The sequence below is a fragment of the Molothrus aeneus genome, chromosome W (genome assembly GCF_037042795.1).
Source record: "Molothrus aeneus isolate 106 chromosome W, BPBGC_Maene_1.0, whole genome shotgun sequence".
In the NCBI taxonomy this organism is placed as follows: domain Eukaryota; kingdom Metazoa; phylum Chordata; class Aves; order Passeriformes; family Icteridae; genus Molothrus; species Molothrus aeneus.
This window is the reverse complement of record NC_089679.1, coordinates 1,823,848-1,848,258: the sequence shown is the minus strand read 5'-3', so window position 1 is coordinate 1,848,258 and position 24,411 is coordinate 1,823,848. Positions and strand designations below refer to the sequence as shown.

The window sequence follows — 24,411 nt, the reverse complement described above, 5'->3', positions numbered from 1 at the left end:
TAATTTTCTTTTCATATAATATATATCATAAAATAATAAATCAGCCTTCTGAAACATGGAGTCAAGATTCTCGTCTCTTCCCTTGTCCTGGGACCCCTGTGAACACCACCATAGTCCTCCTCAAGAAACAAGCATCTTTTTGGCCCTAAATCAGTAGGTAAAAGAGGGGTGGGGACAGAGGCGTAAGACAAATCCCAAACCCAGTTCCTTTTACAGTAGGAATCCCTTACGCTCATCTCAAAACATAAGTGCTTGGTTTTAAGGAAACCTTAAAGAAAACCCAACTAAAGCTAGAGGCGGTGCTTAACCTGTTTATAAGAACAGGCTAGCTTCTAAAAAGATGCAGATCATTAACAAGAAAAAACAAAACACATTCTTCTGTATATTGACTTGTGCAGCTTTTTCCCTGCTAAAATATTTTAAAAACACAAACCATAGACACAGTGTAGAAGTGCATAGAAAAAAAACCTGCACCCATTTTGTTTTAACTTTGCAGTTTTGTTTGACCTTTTTTACTAGGTTGCTAATTTCTTCATTTAATTTATGTTCAGCCATTCCTAAGGAAATACCAATTCTACGTGTATGTTTATTTACTGAGAAAACTGCCATACTCCTTTACCCTAGTAAAAAGCAGGTTTTGGGTGTTTTCTAGGGATTTATTACAGCTCTGCTAAGTAGGTAATCTCTTAGCTCCTTGCCCTTTCTTATGATATTTTAAGTGTAGCTCCTTATGACAGGAATTACCCCATATGGTTCAAAAAGATAAGAAAAAAAAAAGTTCAAGACACAATACAACCCCCCCAGAGTGAAATAATCCACTTAATCTGGATTAATCACACTGAGATTTACAAAGTTCTCGAATCTCTTGTTTTTGCTTTTATTTAGGAAGCGAAAATAAAACTTGTAAATTATAAATACAAATGCCAAGGTATTACATGAAATATCCAGGAGTACTTTATTATTTTTTAATTTCTCACAAATATTTCCTATGGAACTCAAGAAACAGGGAAACCAAAGAAATTGAGTCTGTATACAATGAAAATCAAGTTAGATACTGCCAATTTGTCAATTCATAAAAGTTTCTATCTGACAAAAATGAGCTCTGAAAAGTACCAATTCATTAATTTCATCAACTGCTATTTTTAACTATATTTGCATTAAGCAATCTGTGTAGAACCAGGTTTATTTAACCCACTTAACTCAGCGGCATCACAGTTTTAAAATATTTTTTGTCACCTATATATAGATATATATACAATGCAGAGGGCCAAAAATATGAAAAAAGGTCAAATTTCACACAACGTAAGCATTAATATTTTTTTACTTTTTTTCCCCAATTAGAAAAGCCAAGCCAATTTTCACACTGTTTCTTTAATTTGCCAAAAACATGTAACCCCATCTATATCAAAGAAGCAGAAGAGTAAGCTTAACAGCAACTTTCATTTACGCATTTTCTTGGGGGTGGGGGGAAGGGTGTATTCATTTTAGATATTACCTTACATATATTAAAAAACGTCCACCAATAATAGGTTCACTAAATTTATTTAAAAATTGTAAAATACATCTTAAAAAAGAACATTACATTCTGCACACTGCCCTCAAAGGATGCCAGGGACATGTGAACAAACCAGTCCTTTCCCCCCTTCAAAAAAAATTTAAAAAATTACAGTGTACATAAAGCAAGGTGTTCACAATAGCTACAGGAAAAATAAAAACACATTACAATTTACTACCACTGAACAAAAATAAAATCCACTCTGCTGCTGTTTCAAAATTTCAGTGTTAGTCTTGTGCAACCTTTTCCTACCCCAAATATTTGTAATGAACTAAAACATTACATCTGGCGAAAAGCAGATTCCACTACACCTCAAATGCAGAACACCTATGAAGCAGAGGAATGTTGGCTATTTAAACAGAAGCAGATATTAAAAAAAAAAAAGGTGCAGGACTCCTTCAGTTCTTCACTAGTCTTAGAAAAACTTTCCAGAATACTGCTTCACACTATAAAAAAGAAAAAATAATCTTGCATTAGAATCCTTCAACATCTGCATACTGCTTCACACTATAAAAGAAAAAGAAAAAAGCATGTATTAGAATGATTGACCATACATCTTACATCAGTATTTACAATGGCATTCTTAAACTATAAATTTCCAATACTATTTAAAGTAAATAATTTTGAAAGGGTAATGACTAATAATTATAGGCATTTAATTATTTAAAAGCACATTTAAATATTAGCAATCTAAAGCCAAACATTCAAGTAAACATTAAAAAAATGCTATGATAGCCAACATGTTATTAAAGCAAAACTAGGTAAACTATGTCCAAAACTATTAATATTCAGAAGAAGAGAAAGTAATGCCAGCAAGGTGTGAAATGCTGCATAACAGCACCAATTGATTTCAACTTGTCCTGTAGAGGCATGGCCTGTGCCATATGGCAGACTGTGATTTGTTGTCGGTTATCTAAAAACAACAAAATCACTAGTCTTCCACACAGAACTAGACCAACATCCACTGAAATCTTCTATATTTTCTACAGGTTCTATATAATTAATTACAAGTAATTTTTTTGCAGCAATTTTCACCAGAGAAATGAAAGGACTGCTTGGCCAAGGTGTCTTCCATCAAGATTAGTTTCGAGGGAATTTTCATTTTCGTTAAAACAGAGAAAAGAGAATCAAGGCAGACCTACCACTAGAGAAGTTAGGTTCAATAGTTACTTAAATCCTGTCTTCTAAAAACTATATTACAGAGAAGAGCTTTAGAATGTAGTAGTAGGAAAGTCAGTTTAAAAATGATAGTAAGGACAGCATTAAGCTTCAACTTGCCTGTTCTGCAGTAAATATTGAGCATTTTGTATCTGGTCCTGCGTTCCTGTAATAGTTATTATTCGATCTTCTGAGCCTTCTAGTGGTTCATCGATTTTGATTGAAGCTCCTGACTCATGACGTATTTGTTTGATTCTCTGGCCTCCCTTTCCAATAATAGAACCTGCCAACTAGGGGAGAAAATAAAGCATTCATTTCTTGATATAACTTTCTCTGCACAGTACTGTTCAAATAGCTTCCATCCATTTAGTTTTAAGAGTTTCAATGGAAGCTTGCTCTTTTACAGCCTCAAAGCAGTCGCTGTAATGTATATTAGTAAACAGAGGTGGGATAAAGTTGGAAGAACCAAGTGTTTGTAAAACCAAGTTATATAGACCATCTCTATTATTGAATATTAACAATTAAAAATAGTTCAGTGCAATCTCTAAAGTCAAGACAAAACAAACATCCTTAAGAATAAACTTCCAATGATTTAGAAACACTCACTTTATATTAAAAGTACTTATCAAGCATACCAAATACTTCTGATTTACTTACATAGCCTAAGAAAAGACTGTGACTTTTTATTTATTTATTTAAACACAATTGTAAAGCAAGTCAGCTTCACTTACATCTTTGGGAATTGTTACTTGTGTTGTGATGATGGGTCCACCAAGATCTCCATATGAACCACGGCCCCCTGTGTAAGAATAGTCTGATTTAAACATATGCATCAAGCCTCTTACTGACTAAATGAAGTGCATGTCAAAGTTCTCTATAAAAACTTACCATATCCAGAGCCACCTTCAAACTATAAGAAAAAGAGAAAGAAAAACTTTAAATAGTGAAACCAGCAGTGATTCATTAACATGTTTCCATCTCAAGTATTATACTGTTAACTTTGAGCTTATTTTATGCAAAAATCCTAACCCACAACCTTAATCTAAGTGTCATTAAAGACAAAATGGGGAAGAGGGCAGACCAGGAACAAGAGGGCAGGGAGGAATCTCACAAGAACCTTTTAGCTAGCTCTGTTAAAATCTCTAAGAATAAGTCATTAAGATCTAGCCATACCAATTTACCAAGCAACCTTATCAATTCAGTTGGTAAACAGCTCTTGATATTGATCTATTCCTGACCCTTGAACTAAACTGGTATTCAAATCCAAAGATCAGAGTTCAGCCTTATTATTACTACCTATACAGCTCAGGAGAAAATAAATTTTCAGTTTGAGACAAGACATTTACCTGGTAACTGTCAACCCTCCTACTCCATCTTGAGGAAAAAACAATTCAACTCTAATAACTTTATAACTTGTCTCTCTCCATTTAGACTGTACTACAATCCTTTGCATCCTAGAAGGGACAATCATGACACTTATTACTACTGTTCTGCTAAAACTATCATATAACAAATCCAAATCACTGTACTGCAGCACTCCTGACTTTTTATTTTTAGGACTGGTACTTGATATCAAGTGCTTAATTTGATCTAATGCCTTTTGTATGCACACACATTCATTTTAATCTTCCTATAGAAGCAGAAATAGATGTGCACACTTCTCTAGAACTCAACTGATAACACTGAAATACAGGAATCTGTGAAGTACTTGTTTGCAGAAGTTGTAATGCAATAATTTTTTCCAAAACAAAAACCAAACACCTGTCAGCTTTTTAGAGCCAAATCAAAATGGAAGCTATTCAGAAAAGTTATTTGTTTCTAAGCAACCTGTGTTGTGCAATCACATTGCTTAGCAATACTGACCATAATACAATATAAAAAGAGCTTGTAGTGGAGTGCAAAATACAAAACAATGAAGGACACTGCGTAGAACTTAATTCAGAGACTGATCAGAGCTGCATATTCCACACATACTCTTCTACCTATTTCTGCTGATATTTTGCCCAGGGAATCTCTTTTTTGGGCTAACTTGTAATGAACAATCATTTTCTTCATCCTTTCTGCTGCTTCCCCTCCCCAGACTACAAGACAGCAAATTAATTTGACAGCACATGAGTAATTCTAACTGCAATGTTTATGTAAGCTAGGAACTAACATTTAATATTTGGTGGCACTTTAACATCTTCTACAGAGCATAAACACTTGCTGATACCCTTTGAACTTTCCTCCCTAAACCCTCTAAGAGTAAGAAGTTTGATAAACACAAATCAAATAGAATATTTCAAATATATGGATAGGTAATGCACAAGTTTATCCAGAACTATAAGTAAAGAATTACTTTTAGCATTCCTTATTTGAAACAGGGGAAAGCACAACATGATGAAGTTAAAATAAAACATAGTCCTAAATAGATGCATCTACAGGGTGCTGACAAAGCAAGAATTACAGCAAAAGTTACAGCAGAAACAGTAAAATAGGGTACAAAAGAGACAGTACTACAGAAAAGCTTCTCTTGGCTGTGCTGCTACATGCTTCCATTGAGGAACATTAACTGCCTGTATAGGATTCACTGTTTAGGACATAAACTGCTAATAACTTGAGTTACAATGACAGCTTTAGGGACTTTTCAAAGGTGCAAGCTGCCACTAACTACATTCAATCTCAAAAAATTCCAGTTATCACTCAAACAATTCAAATTATTTTCCTCAAAAATAAATTCTTAAACTAGTCAAATAAAAGCATGAGCACACTCACCAACTCTGGTGGCTGCATGTCATCACAGGCATCTACATGACACTGCATCATCTTCCAGGGACAATGTAATAGAAGAAAAAGAGGAAATGAATCCAAATTAAGTCCATGTTATGGAGACTTATAGATAACTTGGCAAACACACACAGAGCAATATAAAGAAACATTTTTCTGCACTACTTAAAACTACTACAAAGGCTCAAAAGTAAATAACAGACCAGTTACACGATTTACTCCCTTTTACTTTCACTGCTAGGGAACTGTTACTGGTCACACTTCCTTTTTCCCTTGTTTCTGTGGCATAAACACATTTTCCTCTTACACAAAGGATTCAGACAGTTAAGGGCCGAGCAAAGCTTGAACAGTTGGTTATTTGGTTTTTTACCTCTAAGTACTGGAACTGCACTATATAGTAAAAGATGTTACTCTCAGATACCAAAACCTTCTACTTCTCTTATGCATAAAATAAAACAGGAAAGGCATTTAATAGAACAAGTAACTGTCATTGATATTTCTGTGTCACCAACAGGTCAAGCAGGAAGGAGACAGCTTCTCATATGTTATTATTTTCCATATACCTCATACAGCCAACAGCTAAACTAATAATCTACTACTGTCTAATTATACTGGAAATCCAATTACTTTTTTTTTAAAGTGTGATATATAGCATATCTTTCCTTTAGTCTTCCTTAACAAATGTTGGGAAAAAAATTCAACAAAATTATAAAAATACAATTTGTAGTATCCACTTCAAATTACTATTATGGCAAAGGCCTTTGCTGAGTTAAAACATGCAACATAACATGGATGACACACCAAAAAAAGGATGACACCACTGATGAATTATTCTTTAAGGAACTAAGGGACACCTCCAAATCAACTGCCCTTAACATTTTGAGGGACTTCATCTTGCTGGATGTTAACTGGAACACCACACAGCTGGTACAACCAGGGCCAGAAGATTCCTAAAAACACTTGGATGACATCATGGTACAGATACTAGGGGAGCCAACTAGGAAAGGGGCCTTCCTTGATTTGTTGCTCATTAACAGAGAGGAGTCCAAGAGTGAAGTGGCGATTGGTGGCCATCTTGGCCACAGTGACTACAAAACAATCAAGTTTAAAATCTCTGGTGAGAGGAAAAAAAGTGCCAGCAAAACTTCAACCCTGGACATGAGGAGAGGAGGCTTCAAGTTGCTCAGGGAACAAGTAAGGTCCCCTGGGAAAATGCTTTGGAAGGTGCTGGGGTCCATTAGTGCTGATCACTTTTTAAGCACCACCCCCTAAGGGCACAGGCAATTCCCAAATGTCAGAAGTCAAGCAGGCAAGGCAGAAGGCCAGCTTGGCTGAGCAAGGATCTTTTTCTGGAGCTAAGGCAAAAGAGGAAGGTGTATGCCCAGTGGAAGCAAGGTCAGGTGATATGGGAAGAATACAGAGATGCTGCTTGCCCCAGTAGGGAGAAAATCTGGGCAGCCAAAGCTCAACTGGAATTGAAGCTGCCGGAACTGCGGGGGACAATAAAGTTTTCAAAATATATCAGTAGCAAAAAGGAGACCATAAATAACATTGGCCTGTTATAGGATGAAGATGGCCACCTCACAGAGACAAGGCAAACGTCTTTAATGCATTCTTTGCCTCTGTCTTCAACTCGGATGACAAACCAAGGAGGTCCCAGCACCCTGAGCTGGAGGACAGTGACTGCAAGAATGATCAACTCCCAGTTAACCCTGTAGTTCAGTAGGATCTGCTGCTCCAGGTGCATCCCTATAAATCTATGGTGCCTGATGGGATTCATGCAAGAGTACCCAAAGAGGTGGCTGATGTCATTGTGAGACCTCCCTCAATGATTTTTGAATGATCTTGGGAATCTGGAGAGGTCCCAGCTGACTGGAAGCTGGCAATGGTTGTCCAAATTTTCAAGGGCAAGAAGGATGACCATGGTAACTACAGGCCTGTCGGTCTCACTTCAGTACCTGGTAAACTTATGGAAAGGATTATTCTGGGAGCTACTGAAACACACGTGATAGATAATGTCTATGTTGCAGTCATTGGTCACAGCTAGCACAGCTTCATGAGGTGAAGGTCCTGCTTGACAAACTTGATTTCTTTTTTGACAAGGTAACCCACCCACTTGATCAAGGGAAGCCAGTTGATGTGATCATTTTAGATTTCAGTAAACCTTTCAATACTGTCTCTCTCAGGATCTTTCTGGACAAAATGTCCAGCTGGATAACAACGTCATGCAATGGGTGGACAACTGGCTCATAGGTCAGGCACAAAGGGTTATAGTGAATGGGGTGACATCAGACTACTGACCTGTCACTAGTGGGGTTCTGCAGGGCTCCATTTTAGGGCCAGCTCTCTTTAACATCTTCATAAATGACTCAGACACTAGATTTGAAGGTATACTAAGTAATTTTGCCAACAACACTTAAGTGGGAAGAGCTATTGACTCCTTTAAAAGCAGGGAGGCCCTGCAGAGAGACCTCAACAAATGAGAGGCCATCACCAACCATATCAAGTACAACAAGGGAAAGTGCTGGATTCTGAACCTGGGATGGGACAACCCTGGATGTACAGACTGGGGAAAAAGATGTTGGACAGCAACACCACATAAAGGGACCTGGGGGTCCTGCTTGATGGCAAGTTTAACATGAGGCAGCAGTGCCCTGGCAGCCAGGAGGGCCAATTGTGTCCTGGGATGCATCAGGCCCAGCATCACCAGCCAGTCAAGGGAAGTGATTCTCTTGCTCTGCTCTGCACTGGGGTGGCTTCACCTTGAGTCCTGTGTGAAGTTTTGGGTGCCAAACTAGAAGAAAGATATTAAGCTATTAGAGAGCATCCAAAGGCAGACTATGAAGATGGTGAAGGGTCTTGAGGGGAAGCCATATGAGGAACAGCTGAGGTCATGGGAGAAGGGAAGACTGAGGTGATACCTCATTGCAGTCTACATCTTCCTCAAAAGAGGAAGCGGAGGGGCAGCACTGATCTCTTCTCGGGTGACCAGTGACAGGACTCAAGAAGACAGCACGAAGCTGTGTCAGGGGAGGATACCAGGAAAAGTTCTTCACCCAGAGGGTGGTTGGGAACTAGAAGCCAGGGCACTGGTCACAGCCCCAAGGCTGCCAGAGCTCAAGAAGCATTTGGACAGTGCTCTGAGGCACAGGGTGGGATTGTTGGGGTCTCCTGTACAGAGCCAGGAGTTGGACTCAATGATCATTGTGAGTCCCTTCTAACTCAGGATATTCTGTGATTCTATGAAAATGTAAGTGCTCCTTTAAAAATGGTTCCTAAAATATTAGGTGCATACAATTTTCTTCTCTACAGACTCATTTGTGCTAGTTACTACTGATAACCAATGCAAATTAAATCAAAACCAAATACAACACTGACTGGATAAGACAAAATGATTAGTATTAATAAGAATTTATTGCCTTTTGCATGCAATTGAAAAATACGCATGCAATACTAACTGATGGGAAATTCCTTGGCCCAGAAGAGTGAAAATTGAAATTTTGTTAATTTTAGTATTTAAGTAGATGTGTCAAACATATTTTCTTCACTCTCTCTTTTTTGACGTGCTCCTTAACATCAAGTCTCTTAAAACATAAAGTGTGTTTAATATTTTTTTAGGGTATGTACCTTTATTGAAGTCCTAATACAGACACATGTATACACACACACACACATATATATATAATGATTTAGCAGTAGAAATCATTTGAATGAGAAAAACCAGATGAGGTGTCTGAACATACGCTACAACAGACACTGATTTAGCTCTTGTTCAACTCCAATTTAAAAATACTTTGAAAGCATTAGGCATAGGCCATTATAACAAAAAAAAAAAAAAAAAAAGGGGAAGTGGAGGATTAAACAGCTTTATATGTACTTCTCCACCTTATTTTTTCCCTGGTATGTTTTTGTGCATTTGTCTATCTAAAGCACCCATGGGGATGGGGGTGTTAAAAAAATAGCAGAAATGCATTTGTGTTTTCTCAGCTATCAAAATAGCTGTCATGGCCCATAGGCATTTAGTACTTACAGCCTAAAATATATACCACTGTAAATAAGAGAAACAATGCATGTATGTTTTCCAGTAAAATGCTTCAGAATAAATTATATATATATACACACACACACACACAATTATTTTTTCCTCCCATCTTCAACTTTACAAGACTGTCAGTCTTGTTACATCTTAAAAAAGTCAAGTTTCACCATCCAGTCTTGGTTCACCATCTTACAAGTCTGAACTTTCTCATTTTTAGAGAAGAGATCTGGCAGAAAATGAGGATTTCAGTAGATTCAACATCTCCAAGATGTTGGTCTGAAAAGACTATTCTTGCCTTTTAATGTATTTATGTAAAATGGCAGTCCTGCTCTCTGAAATTAGCCTTTCCCATGCATTACTTCACAAATCACAAGGATGTTAGTTTACTCTAAATGTTTCACTGTGACTGTGGTCACAAGGGTTTTCAGGATGAAGAAGAGATGAGAATGTTGACTCTATGATCAGAAGGCTTGATTTATTATTTTATGATATATGTTACATTAAGACTATACTAAAAAGAAATAGAAAGGAAAAGGTTTCTTCAGAAGCTAGCTAAGCTAAGAATAGACAAGAATGAATAACAAAGATCTGTGTCTCAGACAGAGAGCAAGAGCCAGCTCTGCCATGAGTGGTCAGGAAATCTAAACATTCACAGGAGACCAATCACAGGTCTACCTGTTGCATTCTACAGCAGCAGATAACCATTGTTTACTTTTGGTTGCTGAAACTGCAGCTTCTCACAAGGAAAAATCCTAAGAAAGGATTTTTCATGAAAGATGTCTGCGACATTTCACTACAGAATGGTTTCTATGTGAAATGTATAGTAGCTCAAGACCTTATATTTCTGGTATGACACTTTCAGTTTTAGCCTCACAATCCATGGAAAGATTTTTCATGTGCTTATACAATTACGGATACTGGGATTATGGCTAGCCAAAAGTAGAAATTAAATAAGATCTGTGTCAGAAAGCAGTCCTCATTGTAGGCTGTCTATGAAACTCATGCATAAAGCAGCCAAAGCCACGAGCAGCTCCACTGTGAAGAGGAAGAAATAGAATTGCTTTTCAGAACGTGGAAAACAAGCAAGCAGAGATGACTCCTATTTATTTGTAGAAACTCGTGTCAAGAAAGCCAAGGTCAACCTGATCAAAGTCAGACTAGAGTTCAAATAGATTTCTCTATTCTAAATGGAATGGAACAGAACTAGAACACACTATTGCCCCAAGCTGAAGACTGTTCTCAACCACATACCCAAGGAAGGGCAGATTGCTCTGTTTATATGCCCTGACATTGGTTTTACCAGATGCTAATAAGAAAACACAAAACCCGAGCTTTGAAAACATGAAAATACAAAGAAGTGCTCTTAGAGGTCTAGTTCATAACTCCTAGTTTCTTAAGATTCTGAGTAGCATAGACAACTTGCTGGTTTTAATGTTGTGGGTTTGTTTGTTTTATTGTGGGTTTGTTTACTTCTTTTTTTGGGAGGGTGGGGGTGGTTTGTTTGGTTTTAGTAATTTTAAATGCAAGTCTTTAATTTTAGTCATTCTGCTAGGCTTCCGGTGCCTCAATTGTGACATTGTTTCAATATGTTCTTCCAGTATGTGTTACTGGAAGTAATTGCCTCTTCCTCCCAGGAGGCACCAATGTGTAAATCTCATTTAGGTAGCCCATTTCATAGTTCCTCTACTTTCTCTTCCATTTATTTTAAATAATCTAATCTCACCTGTCATCTTAAAGAATGTGCCAAACAGAGCCAGAAGAGGTAAAAAAAAAAAAAAAAAAAAGAAAAGAGATTGTTAACCAGAGGTTTACCTCTGAGATACCTAGAATTTGTCTTCCCAGGAAAGAGGATACAATAAATTACTACCAGGAAGTCATATTTCAGAGTACAACATGGAGGAATATCTTTACGCATTTTTTAATTCTCCTCACCACCCAACATGGTTGAAATGTATCTAATTTCATTTGAAATTCATCTTATCAGTGGTCCTGGCTCCAAAACATTTGAAATCATAGTAGATTTTTTTCAGACATAAATTGGCATAAAGAACTGAATTGAAAAAGCAATTATCTGTCAGACCAACTAGATCCCATTAAAGATATTATTCACACTCTCTTAAATTTTGTTAACATTTGTTGGAAAACATTGTTCTGACATGCTTTCTTAATCTGAACAGCCTACCAATTTCTATTTCTGTCATCCTGATTTACAAGCAACAGTCTACAAGAAGGTCTGTGTAATTAAAACCTGAAGGGACTGTGCTCTACCAACTTTCTATTCCATTATTGATGGTAGGCAGGGAAAAACAACCAACCAAACAAACAAAATCCCACAAACTAAAACCACACAGCAGATCACATCCCAAATACTCTTTACACCTCCAACAGCTGTATTCTTGGGGAGACCATTTGTATGGCCAAAAGATTGTGGAGATATCAAAGTTTATCAGAGGCACACATGTTCCACACTTAAATGTATGTATTCAAGAAGTTTCCTCAAAGTGCTAACTGTATTTACTAAGCAAAATAAATTTTAGCCTCCTACCATTCCATCATAACGGTCTCCAGGTCTACCTCTTCGGTCATAAGACATAAGATCTCTAAAATGAGAAAAAGCAGCAGCATATGACTCATGTTATGAACTAGTTTATATATTCTAATTCAAGTTTTAACAATTTGCACACAATTATGAATTTCTAAATGCTTTAGCCTAGTTCTGAATGACAAAGTTACAGAACTACTAGTCCTGATAATACTGTAGAAATAATTAAATTCAAATGCTTTCAAAATCTTCTGGTGCAATACACACTCACTTCTGAATAACTACTAGCAATATGGAGTGTGAAACAAGTCCCGGAACATGAACACAATTCAGTAAATGTTACTCAACTTGTACAATGCATTTATGCAACAGCTTACCCGCCACGAGGAGGTGGTGGAGGAGGAAGAGGAAGATTACGAGCTCTGCTGCCACCTCTGCCACCACGGCCTGGCGGAGGTGGTGGAGGTCCTCTGCGAGGGCTCATATCATCATAATCTCTTCTTGATGGAGGCATAGGTCGTCCCCCACGACCAGGAGGCATTCGATCAAAGCCTCCTCTTCCACGCATGGGAAAGCCTACTGGACGTCCCCTTCTATCATCAAACATCATTGTGAAGCCACCATAGTCATATGTTTCATCATAGAAATTTGGATCATAAGGCTGGGCCCGTCCTTTAATTGGAGACTAAGACACACAAAAACAAAAATAACACCCCTCCCACCAGTTAGCATTGATACAACTATATTTCATTAAATTAATATAATAAATATATAAATATGAATTTATACATGCTGAATATGTTCTTTATTTCACAATACTCATAAGCAAGGCAGGGGGAGTGATATACTTCCTGAGAGCTAATCTATGATAGAGAAATTGCTGTTATCGATGGGTGGCACATACGTTTCTCACACTTCCTCCCTAATTTAAATTTTCTTATTTTATGGATATGTAAAGCATGACTAAGTCCCTTGGTACCAAAAATGTCTTCTCTCTCCAATAAGGTACACTCCAATTCTAGCAAGCAGGAATAATTTCAAAGGGTGCTAACAGTCCAATGCTTATTTTGTTACTGGAGAATAGGCAATGAATTAAAAATAGAAATGGAAAGATATAATTTTCCAGCCAAATCATCTTGACTTTCATGAATACCAATGAAAGAATAAGTTTAAGACACATTACCTCAGAGATAAGATCCAAGATAATCTTGATACATTCCACAACTCTGTCAGGTTTTCCACCAATAAGCACCACTCTATCAGTGGAATGAGGACAACATTCTTGAAAAAGCTTAATGGTGGTTTGAGTATTCTGTTGAATAGAAGAAAAGCAACCCCAAAATTTTCAAATAGAAGTATTTTAAAGAATTTTATCAACTTATTGAAAACAAAATGGGTAAGACACACACTAAAACAATTGAAAAGAAACAGTCAAACAAATCATTCAACTTCCAGTAACTTTAAGTGAATGCTTGGCTTCCAAGTTCTTACAACAAATTTAATCTTAAAATATTATATTTTTAATACCCGCGCAATGGCACCAGTTGGTATGAAATGCTAGTGAAAAATTTAGATTTTTGAAGTCTTTTAATTATGGCTTATCTACATGGTTATTTAATCAAATACAAGCAAAAGGACCACATATTCATTATAACCTTACAGGTTATATAAGCCTTCATATGTCATAAAAATATGCTTTGGATGCAAGACAGCAATGTTGCTAGAATTATGTCTATTCATCTTGCCTTTCCCTCATTCCACACAAATAGTAAGTTATGCCTAAACAGACCTGGAATTGCCTTTGATGCAATGTGAGGAAAGGACAGAAAAGAACACTCTAGATTGATAGAGACCACTAGCTTTTTAAGACAAAACCTCATTCCTTCACAAAGGAAAAAATGGCCTTTGAGGAAGTGAAAGTTAAAATACCCAAAAACTAAATAAACAAAACCCTAAGAAAACCCCACTATACTTTTTTATAACAATATTCAAGCATCTATTAAATTATCATTAAATAGCTTATGGAGATCTATTGATACTAAATAGTTTTCCTTGTCTAACACCATCGATATAACCTATTTAGCAGTTCCTGATGAATGGCATTTTAATTTAAAAAAGTATCCTTTATTTATAAAGATTACTGCTAATACACTTAAAAGCTTTATAAGTAGTTCTGGGCTCTATCACCAACCGCTACTTCATGTATGAAATATGTTCTTAAGGATCTCATAGATCATAGATGAAGCTTACACTCACAGCATATGAACACAAAAAAATAATTTGTTTATAGAATAAAAGCAGAATCTGAAAAGAATAGGAAACAGTACCTCTCTGAGTTCTTTGATTTTAGCACCCTTGACACCAATAATTCCTCCTGCTAGACTTTGGTGAATTAGAAGTCTTAATTCACAGTCAAAGTCACTACCTTTGTAGTGCTGGTACTGTAAGATGCATACAAGAATAAAATATTAGTCAGGGGAAAAAATAATTGAAAAATACAAATACTCATTTTGAATTTCTTTAAGATTTTTCTCCAAACAGCATGGTATGACTTAATTTACTGCTGAACTGTAATATTGTATTTACTATTAGAAAAAAAAAAAATCACATTTTTAAGTAATTTGCCTCAACACAAGGTGATGTCAAATTAGCTTTATTTATTTTATGATTATTGCTGTTGTATAGAATTTTAATATATCCAACAGCGCAACACACTTGATTACAATGCAAAGACAGAATGGAAATTACAGTAGAGCTACTTTAAATGGGGAACTAGTCAGGAAACAGGTGGTTTGAAGGAAAGGAGGCTGTTCCAAATATTATTCTTCTAAGAAATTTTCTCTGTCCCCTATTAAAAAAATGCCAACACATACATTGAGAGCTATAGGTCTTTCTTTCAAAAAAAGGCTAGGTTTTACTTTCTATTTTAATATATTAAAAATAGGACACAATCATCTAGAATTATCTTGTTTTAAAATCTAAATTTATACCTCTGAAAAAGAAACAAACCTAAGAGACATACCTCTTCCAAAGTAGGGATAATCTTCTTCAAGATTTCTCCAATTGTCTCTGTATCTGCACTTATACTCAAGATACTGTTAAGAGGCCATAGTATTAGAAAACATAGAGAAGGTGGAAAGTAGCAGAAATAAGTTTATTATTCATAATCATACACAAAATTCTAACAAGACTGACTACACAGAAGACCTTACAATTAATATTCTCCATTTAAAGTAAACCTGTTCACTGGATTTACAACACATGCATCTTTGTTTATGTCCAATACATATGCATGATGAATATAAGAATTTAAGGCTAGGCAGGCCTTGCAGAGAGAGCAAGAGAACTCATGAGAGCTTTTGGAAGGGCTCAGACAGATTAACCAGGCAAGAAATTGACGCAAAACTTAAAGTATGAGTGAATATTCATTTTCCCTGCCACCACTAATTTAGTATACCCTTAACATTACATTGGTAAAACTAGCACACCTTTTTATAGAAAAGGTGAGGATATGTAAGTAGTCAACATTATATCTGGAGTAAGGTTGAGATACCAGTTAGAAATTAGATTACTAATGGGCTCTGCAAAAAACGCAACATAAATACAAGGGGGAAAACCCCAAAACAAAACAAAAAACCAAACCCACAAACAAACAAAAACATAACACAAATGAGAAGTGAAGAAAAGTGAACTAGAGTTAGTATTTCAGCAGAAATAATTATGAATGGACAATGCTGGGGGGAGAAAGGTGGGCCACAAAGACCAGAGCAAGAGACTTCTGAAACAATTTGATTTATAATACAGTAAATATACAACACTTGAAGCTGTGCTCTTTCAATTGAAATAAAAGTAGTGGATTGTTTGGGTGGCCAATTCACGTAAAATTCAGTGACAAAAAGACTTAATGGGGAAAATAAGACAGCAAACTTTAAAAAAAACAATACACGGTCTATAAGGGGATACTATTTATATCAAAGGCAGGTAATAAAATACATTTCTCTCTTTCTAATCAGGCAGTGAGGCATAAACTGTTGGGACATACCGCTCAGGGCCACTGCTGTCTGGGACTGAAACACTGGCATTGTACTGCATTGGTCATTGGCGTTCGTGGATGTTGGCATTGGGCATGGGCATTCAATCAGTAGTTGTCAAGTATGGTACCCGTTTGGCAACAAGCACATTTTTGGGCATAGCCAACCAGGGTTTTCACATGGGCGTTCAGGGGCGGATGGGCCAACGTCATGGTGGGCAACGCAGGGGCAAGTCGATCCAGTACATGGGTAACGGAGATATATGGCCAAAAAAACAAGGAGAGGGAAAAGGGGGAAAAGCAATAAATTTTAATTTAATACAAACTATACTTATTACTTTCAGTTAATGAAGCAAGTGTAAGTTGCTTTGAAGACTAACACAATAATGGATTGCTACATCAAATGTGACTTAACAGTATGGATCTTCACAAGTTACGTTATCTGACTAAACTACATTTTACTTTTAACAATAATGTTTCAGTAGCAGGCTGGCTCATGAAGGTAGACACAAAAACTGTTGAGATTCATATTACTGAAAAATTGAGCAAGTTGGGAAAGTTAGTAGTCCAGACCAGTAAATTATCTGGAGTAAAGGGATGTGTTTATTTACTTAAACAAACAAACAAAACCACTAGCTGCCAAAGTTTGTTGGCATGATTCCTGACCATTTCAGCTTAATCCTCAATTCTAGTTGCAATAGTTTGTGAACTTAGATGGAACTGATTCTGTGATGATATATTAGCAAATATTGTGTTGAACACAGTCTTGCTTGAAAAAAACTGTAGCTGATCCTAAGTACAGGAGTGTAAACAAATGGAATTTAAGAAGCATTGCCAAGTTTTATAAATACATAACACTCACACTGGATGTGTGTCTAATCACAAGAGTCAACCCACATAAAATATGAATAGCTAAGTAAGCTATGACCATTTAAAAATTCTTCCAAGTAAAATAAAATGCTTCTTTACTGTTCTATACCTGTACCTAAATCATGCAACCCTAACATCAATGGTTTTGTGCCTTATGTCCACACTGTTAAAGCAAAAACAGATGGACCATTATGTTTTGGGATTTTTTTTAAAGGAAGCTCAAAAATTCTTTTATCGCTGGCTTAAGCCAGCCACCAGAGATAGTTTTCAATAGCACTATAATGGATTCACATAAATGGGAAATAGTATAGTTACAGGTTTTAAGTTTTACCAATATTTCTAATAAGAGATGTTAACTCGTGTAATTTAGAGGAACCCTGTTTGAAAGCAAAGAGGTTTAATATAAACCTCTCCTCCCACATAACTTGAGCTGGGCTTCAATTAAAACACAAATTGAAAAACTAAAGTTATCTTCTCCAACAATCATTATAAGTGGCTTATTAGATTATTGTTGTCTAGGTTTGAATTTCTCAATTTCTAGAAATGTATGCAATCAAGTTTTCAATGCAGTGCCCTGGAAGAATTGGTGTTAAATCAATTCAAACTCATGTATACTCACATCTGTACGAAGTGCCTTAATATTTTTGCCACCTTTTCCAATCACTGCTCCAGCATTCTGGAAAATAGTTTTCAGAATTTACATTAGGCTAAAACAGCACAGACTGTTTTTTTGAACCAAAGACTAAGAACAATGTATCTATTTCTGCATTACCTAGTGGGGTGCATTTAAGGGTGGGGTGAGGCTTGTTTCCTTTTGAAAGGTTCAAATTAAACCAAAACAAACTGATGTGGTTTTACCATAAGGAAAAAAAGGTAAAAAAAAAAATCAATGCAGAGATAAAAATACTCAGTAATATTTTTTCAATTTTAAATTTAAGTTTTTAGGCAATTCTGCCTGTATTCTCATGGAATCATAGGTGGACAAGCAGATGAATAAAAAACTGGTTGGATGATTGGTAATAGTTAATGGATCTTATTGCACCTAGAGGCTGGTAAGAAGTGGGGTACCACAGAGGTCTATCCTGGGATCTGTCATGTTTAAACACAGAATGATTTGGGTTGGAAGGGACCTTAAAGATGATCTAGTTCCAACCTCCTCCCCCCCATGGACAGGGATGCCACTCGCTAGATCAGGTTGCTCAGGGCACAACCATCTCATAGTTAGAATATGACTGAAAAAAAAACTTACGGGTTTCCATGCATGTTATATAAGTCAACAGCTTTGCTAGTTTATTTGATCACTTTTTAATGTTTGCAAATTTCACTTTCCCACTCCAAACATTTGAGCAAATGCTACTTTTGATTGAAGCCTATGTAAAACTGATCACTCAGATAGGTACAGTCTGAAGAATGTAAAACCAATATAAACAATCGCTAATCTCTAGTTGCTAAAATCAAGAGGAATAAACTCAAGATATTCAAGAGGGGAAATCGTAAAACTAATTTTTTACCAGGCTATTTCAAGAACTACGTGCAAAATTATTACTTTTACTATGCAGTTCATACATGATGCTAACAGCACTAAAAATATTTTGCAGCACTCCACATAACTTGACTATTCATTAGAAATGCCATGTAGATTTAAGGTAACATTCCCCTACCCTAAGACAAAAGACTGAATTACTTCAGACAGCACAAACATCTGCATCAACTGGAAATACTAAAGGAGATTCATAAATAGCAGTTTTACTATCTATACTAGTCAATGAAGCAATCGCAAGCCATGAAACATTACTCTTATATTTCCTACTGTTGATACTGATAGATTTATTAAATCTGGAGAAATTACTAAAATCTTGAGGAAGTCCTCATCTTGCCTCATATTTAATTTACAATTAAAAGCTGATCATTCTTTAAACTGCTTGCTTTCTAAAGACTAATACATAGTCATTCCCTTGGAAACAACTATGTTCTATTCAAACATGAGAAGCGGCTTATCATTTCTATGTCCTTATTTTTTCAATAAGTACATTTTTTTAAAATCAAAGAAGTCCCATAGATTGTTAGACTCACCCTTGAAAAAAATTACTGAAGATCACAATACACTTCTACTATCATTCATGCACACAAGTATTCCTAAATAAATTTTAAATAAAGCACAAGTTCTTTCTAAACATACACTGTCACCACTGTCTTAAGCAATGGTATAAGCAGTAACATAGCAATACTAAGAGCATACTTTGCTTTGAAGCAAAATGCGCAATTCAACCATTTCATCTGTATTCCGAGACCTTTTGAAGGCCTGTTCTTCTTCCATATCTTCTGCAGGACGTTTGCCTGTAGACAGGTCCATAGGGGGAAAACACAAATGTATATTTAACTTTCTAAGTCATGATAAAACTGTATATCAAGTTATGCACGGTATTCCTAGTGAAGCATTCCCTCCCATTAGCCCAATGCTAACTTCTGACATCTACCCTGAACACCTATAGGACAGAAACAGGTTTTTACTTCATCAGTCTACATATCAATTAATAAGTGAAGACTTATTCAAATCTATAAACTACAGCTGAAATGCAAATTTTTTCAAACTTTGTGAAAAAATAACACTGTTTACAACAGTGCGGCATCACCTACTTAGTATTTCTTTTACAACTGGGAAAACCTTAAAGCACAAAAGATTAAAAGTAGCTTGTCCAATACTGAAATACTGGTGAAACAGTAGGAAAGCAGTATTTAAAGTCACTTTAAAAAACTGGCCTGAATCAATACTAATGCTCTAACTCTTCTTCACTAATTATGTCCAAAAGGTTTTTCATTCAGATAATATTTAGAGATATTTCACATATATATACATTCCTTCAAACTAACAACCGCTATAAATTAAATACAGTAATAGATATGCCTAACAGTATCTTTATGTGATCACATTGTCCATACAAATACTGAGCATTTAGCTATCAAAATATTTTCAAATCTTTCCTCATAACTTTTAGTTACTTATACCATGACTAAAATACTCCCAAAGAAAAATTACATATTCATGATACAAAAATTACATAAAACCACATGAGACATTTAAAAATTAAAAGATTAAATGAAGCATTTGATACAGTTAAAGCATTTCAAAACAGTTAGAAACATCAAGACTCAAAAAGTTTCCTTCCTCCCAAAATAAAATAGTCCTTTAAAAAATTTACCATTTGTCTCTGTGTTGGTAAAGGTTTCCTCCTGTTGTTCAGTCTCCATTACCTTTTATTCTTAGGAGGTAAAATCTGTTGCAGAATAAAAAAGAGCTAGTACATTATTTTGTGGGGGAAAAGGTTAATTGTACATCATACTAACGGGAAAAGCAAGAAGAAATGCCTGCTTTTAGAGTTTACCAGGTTTATATATACTTGCAGAGCAAACCCAATTGTTCTGGGCAGGATCAAAACCCTACTGCTTCAGAAGCCTATGAAAACAGCATAGATCAGGCTCTGTTCACTTACAGGTCTGATTCTTGCTACAACTGAAAATGAGGTTTGACCTGAGATTTTGCTGCAAAGGTTTTCTTTATAAATGAAAAAACAACAAGACCAAACACATCACTAAGAGGAGAAATAATAATCAAGTACAAAGGCTTACAGACACACAATTGCACTCTGAATTATTTCAACCTTGCTCATTTTCAAGCATTTGCTAGTTTTAAGCAATCACATTTATTGACAATGACTTTCAAATATTTAAAGTGAATAATTATCTGGGTCCTACTTTTAGGATGTAATATACCATATCTTGAATTCCCTTTTTAGGAGATGCTATGTTTCAATATGCTAATTGTTTAGTTCGCAATTTAGACCAAAAGTTATAAAATTAATGTTGGTAATTAGACGTTTTCTATCAACTTACAAGCATGCCTTCCATCAATATAACAGATGAACAAAACATTACACACAAACCACACTTGAAAAATTCTCTTAAAAATAGCACACTAGCATGTATAACCTCTGCATACATGTATGAAGAATCTCAAAAGCAGACAAACTTTTTTGACTTTGTGAAACAGGTATCTCTTACAAGATCTGCTTTTGCTAAATCCACGACTTAAGGATACTTGTAAAACAAATTAGAATTAGAAGTCAGGCAGAATAATTTTTCACCTTATTAAAAAATTAATTTGTACAGATACAGCCAAACAAAGAACGTTATTTTCCTTCCTTTAGATTTTATTGCTCAACTTTCACAGCCTGAACAAATGGTTAATATACATATCCACAAAGAAAAAGTGAGGTATCTTTAATTTTTTAAAGCATCCTTTTTATTATCCGTTCATTTGTAAGTTACCCTATTTTTGCAGGCTAACAGCAAGCACTGCCGGTAGGTATGCACTCTTTTACAGTCGCTGCTGAGACACCACCTCCCCAGCATATGCCAGTATTTCCAGGCCCCTAATTTGGGCTAATAGAAAAAGCATCGCCTAAAGAATAGCCAAGTGTCGAAACAGACGCTGCTAGAACGCAGGGATGGGGGCAGGAAGAGAAATTTCACCAGGTTCAAATGGCTAACCCTTCCAGACCCCATTCTATTTACGACTCTCCCAAAAATTCTAGAGCTGCCGGGGGAAGAAATGTAATATACTGTTCAGGACAAGATGCTCTCGACTAGTTGCTGTGCTCTTTTGTGCAAATCGAGTTTGCAGGATTAAATTGGCTAACGCAAAAATTTTTAAAAACATCTAAAGAATAAAGCAGTCATGGACATGAGTAGAGGGTTGGGAGATGACGGTGTGCCTCTCCCCCGCTCCCTCCGGGACTAAGGGCCATTCCCGCCCGGACGCCTCCCCTTCCACAGCCCACGCGCCAATCTGCTCAGGCTGACGTTCACCTTTACCCCTCGCACAGCTTTTAAAACCAGCCAGCCGCCGAGCGCTCGAAATCCCAGCTCGCGCCCTAGGTGGGAGGGGGAAAGGCGCCGTTACATAACCCCCACAGTCCGAGACCCACCTCCGCGGTGGCGGGGACCAGCAGAAATGGCGGCCGCTGTGATAGCGCCTACCCACTGCTAGGCGGAGCCGTGAGCCGAAAAACCACCACCACGCGGTCACAAGATTTCCCCCACTCCGACCAGAGAGACACAAAGGAGGCACTCAGAGGCCCTCACCCCAGCTCAAGCAGAGCCAACAGAGCGCAACAGCCCTGCCACGAGAACTCTGGCATGGCCCCTAAAAGCAGGCTCTGCTACAGAACGCTCCCCAATCGTTTTGACACGGCTGCTGCCGCACAGGCCGCAGCAGAGTGCCCTCGTCTTCCTCTCTGCCCACCATAATTACCAAAAACTCGCCCCATCCACAGCTACCCTAGGTAGGTGCCAGAAAAGGGCGGCGACCGCCCCCCCCAGCCTTAGCACGCACCCGCTAGTGCGACCAGCCTCCACCACATCGCCACTCCGGGAACGGCACCAGTTGGGCCGCCGTGCTCGCACTAAGGCCACCGAAGCGCGACGAGTGAGACACAAATCATCCTTTTCACCCTTCCCTTAGGGTAGAGGGAGACCCTTGGGTCCGCAGGTTACACAAAACCACTCCACAATAGCTGAGGAGTCATCACTCCTGGCCCCCTCCTTCTCCACGCAGCAGTCCCCAGACCTACTCAATTCCGCCGCCCCGCGCAGTTTCTGCAAGAGTCCAAGAAAATCCTGGGGCCCGGCAGCGACAGGCCGCCCGTGTTTTTGTGTCACACAACAGGGTTGGGAGGGGTGCGATCAACAGCTTAGTTTCCTTCAAGCCGGCTTAACCCATCCTCCCTACCCCACCCCCAGTGCAAGCAACACCCCCTCTGAACCGCGCTTACCTGCACCCACCACGTACAGGAGAGACAGGCGAGCAACTCCTATTACCAACACACATCCACCAGCACCGCCAAATGACTGGCCCAACCACCTCGTCTCCTCCCCCTATGGGAGACCCACTGCGGCCCCGTTGGGTAAGGCAGCTGCCCATCAGGGCAGGGATGGCCTCTAGTTCGCCCCGCCCTCCGTGTGGACCACGGAGAGAAAGGCCTAAGTAATCACGAGAAGAGCACTATCCACCCTACACTGCTGCAGTGTGCCTAGGTGGTTTGTTTGTTTTACCTGCTTGACGGGGGCCACGAGAAGTGTGGCAAGAACAGTGGAGACAATAGAAGGCAGCGAAGGAGAGCGACCGCAGAGGTTTTTTTGAAAAAAATGGCGTCCGCGAAAACTCCGTCTTGTGCTTGTTCCTTAGTACTGGAGGAGGCGGGGCAGTGTTCTTGCGATGCTTAAAGCCGCACGTGGCGCCACGCCTCCTATTGGCTGTTGAGTTGCGCGGTGTTTTTGGGGTTGTGTACAGAGGGTAGGTGTATTCTTGTCTTTCTTCCCACCTACAACTCAGGTGAGGGGAAGCAGGCTGCCCCGCTGGTTCTGCCTGCCCGCTCGTTCGGCACCGCCCCTGCCTTAGATAAGTGTATGGGGTGGTTCGGCTGAGGGTAGGGTGTGGGGAAAGGGGCTTGGGTTCTGGTCAGCCTGTTTGAGGAGTAGGGAGGCATGTGTCGTCCTTAATGTGACTCTGGTGGGCCGGGCCACCTCGTCTTAGAATCCATCGCTATCCACTGCAGCTAGTCGGTGTCCGCCGGGATGCGGCGTGACAGCTGGCCTTACCGCCCCCGGGGGTCTTGGCACAGGGTAGAAGCGCCAAGCTGGTGACAGGCTAAGGACTGCATGGACGACATGAGAAACTTATCGAAATGAGTAAACAAATGGGTTATTTCCTGTAAGTAACTATACCGTTTTTTCCAAGTGGTAGAGTTTTGGGGCAAACTTAAAGGCAGGGTATTTTTTTTTTTAGCTGCAGGTTATAATGTCAGAACACAAAAACTTTGTGGTTTTTTACTTTTCTTATAGTAATTTTTCTTTGGTGTAATTCTGTAGGGAGGTTGAGTTCCTTGGTCATCCCCCTTTAGGGGATAAATAGGTTCCAAGTGAAGTTATACAATTTAAATGTGCATAGATGCTTTCAAAACTATCAAGAACTTAGAGCATATTAACCACTGATGTTCTTGAGACAATGGCCACCAAAATTTGGTGCTATTATAGCCAAATCCTGGACTGGGTCTCTAGATAACATTGATAGATCAGGCTAGCCTTCTGTTATCAGTGCCAAAGCTTTAACGTGATTAAAGTGTAAAAATTACCTCTATGATACAAATACAGACCCCAGCCTGTTCATATTGTAAATGAGGCTTCTCACTTGTGCTCTTCACAGTGCTAATGAAATGAGAGAATAATTTCTAATTCTGAAAGTTAGATGTTTTATTTTAAGTCTTAATAGAAACCTCACAAACAGCAATGAGTCCAGGGGTATAAACACAAAAATTTCTGATGGTTCAGTTTATCTCAAAGTAGATTTTGCTGATGATGTTCAAACACGTTTAATTAGATTTTCACTGCCTGAA

The 24,411-nt window shown here is 37.9% G+C and overlaps 1 protein-coding gene across 11 annotated transcripts; it reads right to left on the bottom strand.

Annotated features, from left to right (window-relative positions):
* Positions 1–853: 853 nt before the first annotated feature.
* LOC136568530 (heterogeneous nuclear ribonucleoprotein K) lies at positions 854–23,203 on the bottom strand. 11 transcript variants are annotated; one of them, XM_066568550.1, is made up of 15 exons: positions 23,072–23,203; positions 20,161–20,235; positions 19,200–19,297; positions 17,580–17,636; positions 16,103–16,146; positions 15,083–15,155; positions 14,388–14,501; positions 13,244–13,372; positions 12,438–12,745; positions 12,064–12,118; positions 5,468–5,518; positions 3,602–3,623; positions 3,445–3,527; positions 2,834–3,003; positions 854–2,062 (listed from the first exon to the last, which is right to left on the bottom strand). In XM_066568550.1, exons 2-15 carry the CDS (start codon positions 20,207–20,209, stop codon positions 2,029–2,031), a joined length of 1,287 nt encoding a protein of 428 aa, XP_066424647.1. In that variant the 5' UTR covers positions 20,210–20,235; positions 23,072–23,203; the 3' UTR covers positions 854–2,028. The 11 variants fall into 11 exon arrangements, with proteins under 11 accessions (XP_066424647.1, XP_066424642.1, XP_066424646.1 ...); XM_066568545.1 differs by having other exon boundaries at positions 19,200–19,310; positions 20,162–20,235; XM_066568549.1 differs by lacking the exon at positions 23,072–23,203 and adding an exon at positions 22,792–22,886.
* Between the last annotated feature and the right edge of the window lie 1,208 nt (positions 23,204–24,411).

Bases quoted from the DNA above. Each gene is read 5' to 3' on its own strand.
- LOC136568530 (XM_066568545.1), bottom strand. From the start codon at position 20,209: ATGGAGACTGAACAACAGGAGGAAACCTTTACCAACACAGAGACAAAT. The intron at 16,147-17,579 runs GTGAGTATACAT...TGACCAATGCAG, and splicing joins TTAAGGCACTTCGTACAGAT to TACAATGCCAGTGTTTCAGT. The intron at 3,528-3,601 runs GTAAGTTTTTAT...TGTTTAAATCAG, and splicing joins TGAAGGTGGCTCTGGATATG to ACTATTCTTACACAGGGGGC.